At 45.7% G+C, this 1,443-nt stretch overlaps 1 protein-coding gene across 1 annotated transcript in view; it reads left to right on the top strand.

The window, feature by feature from the left end:
* Pmar_PMAR002096 (conserved hypothetical protein) overlaps positions 1-25 on the top strand; it is a gene marked incomplete at both ends in the record, with an annotated part of 899 nt that extends 874 nt beyond the window's left edge. The window contains one exon of the mRNA XM_002765512.1: positions 1-25. This exon is cut by the window's left edge and continues 4 nt beyond it. Within this exon, the coding sequence (XP_002765558.1) occupies positions 1-25 (25 nt within the window).
* Positions 26-1,443: the final 1,418 nt, after the last annotated feature.

Raw genomic sequence — 1,443 nt, 5'->3', positions numbered from 1 at the left:
CCACAGATCAAACTATATTCAATAAGTAGACAATCATAACGAATGATTATCAATAATATTCAGTTCAGTAGCGAGGCGATTACAAACAACTCTAATTGAAAACGTTACTCCTACAAGACTCCCTCACCAGCAGTAATGTGCTATGGTCAAAGCAAGCCCCCTTGTTCTAGAACCCCAGATTGCCTCCACTTTTCTCATTCTTACAGGCTTCCTCTTTCCTCTCCTAAAAACTATATCTGCAATACAATTCTGTTTGATCCTCGTCTAACACCCTCACGTGCACGCATGCACAACTTGTGCATGCGTGCATATTCTTCACATCATGTCAAGGCGACAGACACCACGCCCTAGAAACACTCCATTCTTACCCGTCAGTGTTTATCCCCTAATTTTCACACTATGACCAGGAATGCGAACTGCGGTGCATAGGGAGGGAGGGACTTCGGGTCTCGTTAACTATTGGAGGAATCGGATCCGTTGCCGACCATATAGGTAACGTAAGGGTAGCCGATGGATCAAACTCGAACTATCTTGAATATCAATAAGTCTAGACTAGAGAAATGAAATGATAAGACCACTTGTCTAGTTCACTTAACTCCAATGAACGCCTTGCACGGATGCTCACGTTCCTAGCTGGAACAAGTTGCCGCACAAAGCGTGGCGCACAACTGCTTATCTACGAATAGACGACAGCCAGCGAAAATCAGGAGCCCTCATCATCGACTCTTACAACAAACGCAGTTGTAGAGGTCAATTGAGAGCCACGTTCTTCCCTTAATAAGAGACAACATACGATAGTTTAAAAATCAACTCTGAAAGATATGCCTCCAAACGCGGCTTAAGTCAACTGAACACCGCGGACGGGTTTACTAGAAAACGTACAACAGGAGATCGGAAATATTCAACAACTCAGTAAGGAGAAGCTCTACGAGACACCGATCGACGAACCTGAATGAACGATGGCTACCTCACAACTACCGCTCCACGATGAACTTACACCATCCTGTGTCGGTGGTCCAGTCGATATTCCCTCAGCCTTGCCGCAAGCATGTGCCTCTTTAAACTTCGACTCGATCGCATTACAGTCCATCTGGCCCGACAGCACTTGCGAGGCTAACATCATTCCTACTTTCACCTGAGGGAAAATACTCTACTCACAAACTCTCAGATCCATCGAGTACTAACAAATACTGCAAGATGAATTCCCTACCACCGCAAGGCCTATCTAGACAACTTTCAACCGCAGAGTGGCGCGAGAAAAGAGCCCACCTCTCGTAATTTCGCGGCGAGTGACAACAAAGGTACCATTTAAAAGCCCTCATCGAGCTCTTTCCAACGCTGTATGAGCCCTTCTGCACCGTCCCGTTCATATTCCACAACAGTGCGAAAAAATGTACTATTCTCAGTAGTCTCACCGACCAACCCGATCATACAATAGGAAAT

The sequence above is a fragment of the Perkinsus marinus genome (assembly GCF_000006405.1).
Source record: "Perkinsus marinus ATCC 50983 genomic scaffold scf_1104296975500, whole genome shotgun sequence".
NCBI classification, from domain to species: Eukaryota; Perkinsozoa; order Perkinsida; family Perkinsidae; genus Perkinsus; species Perkinsus marinus.
Note: the sequence above shows the minus strand (reverse complement) of the source record. Positions and strands in the feature narration are given on the sequence as shown.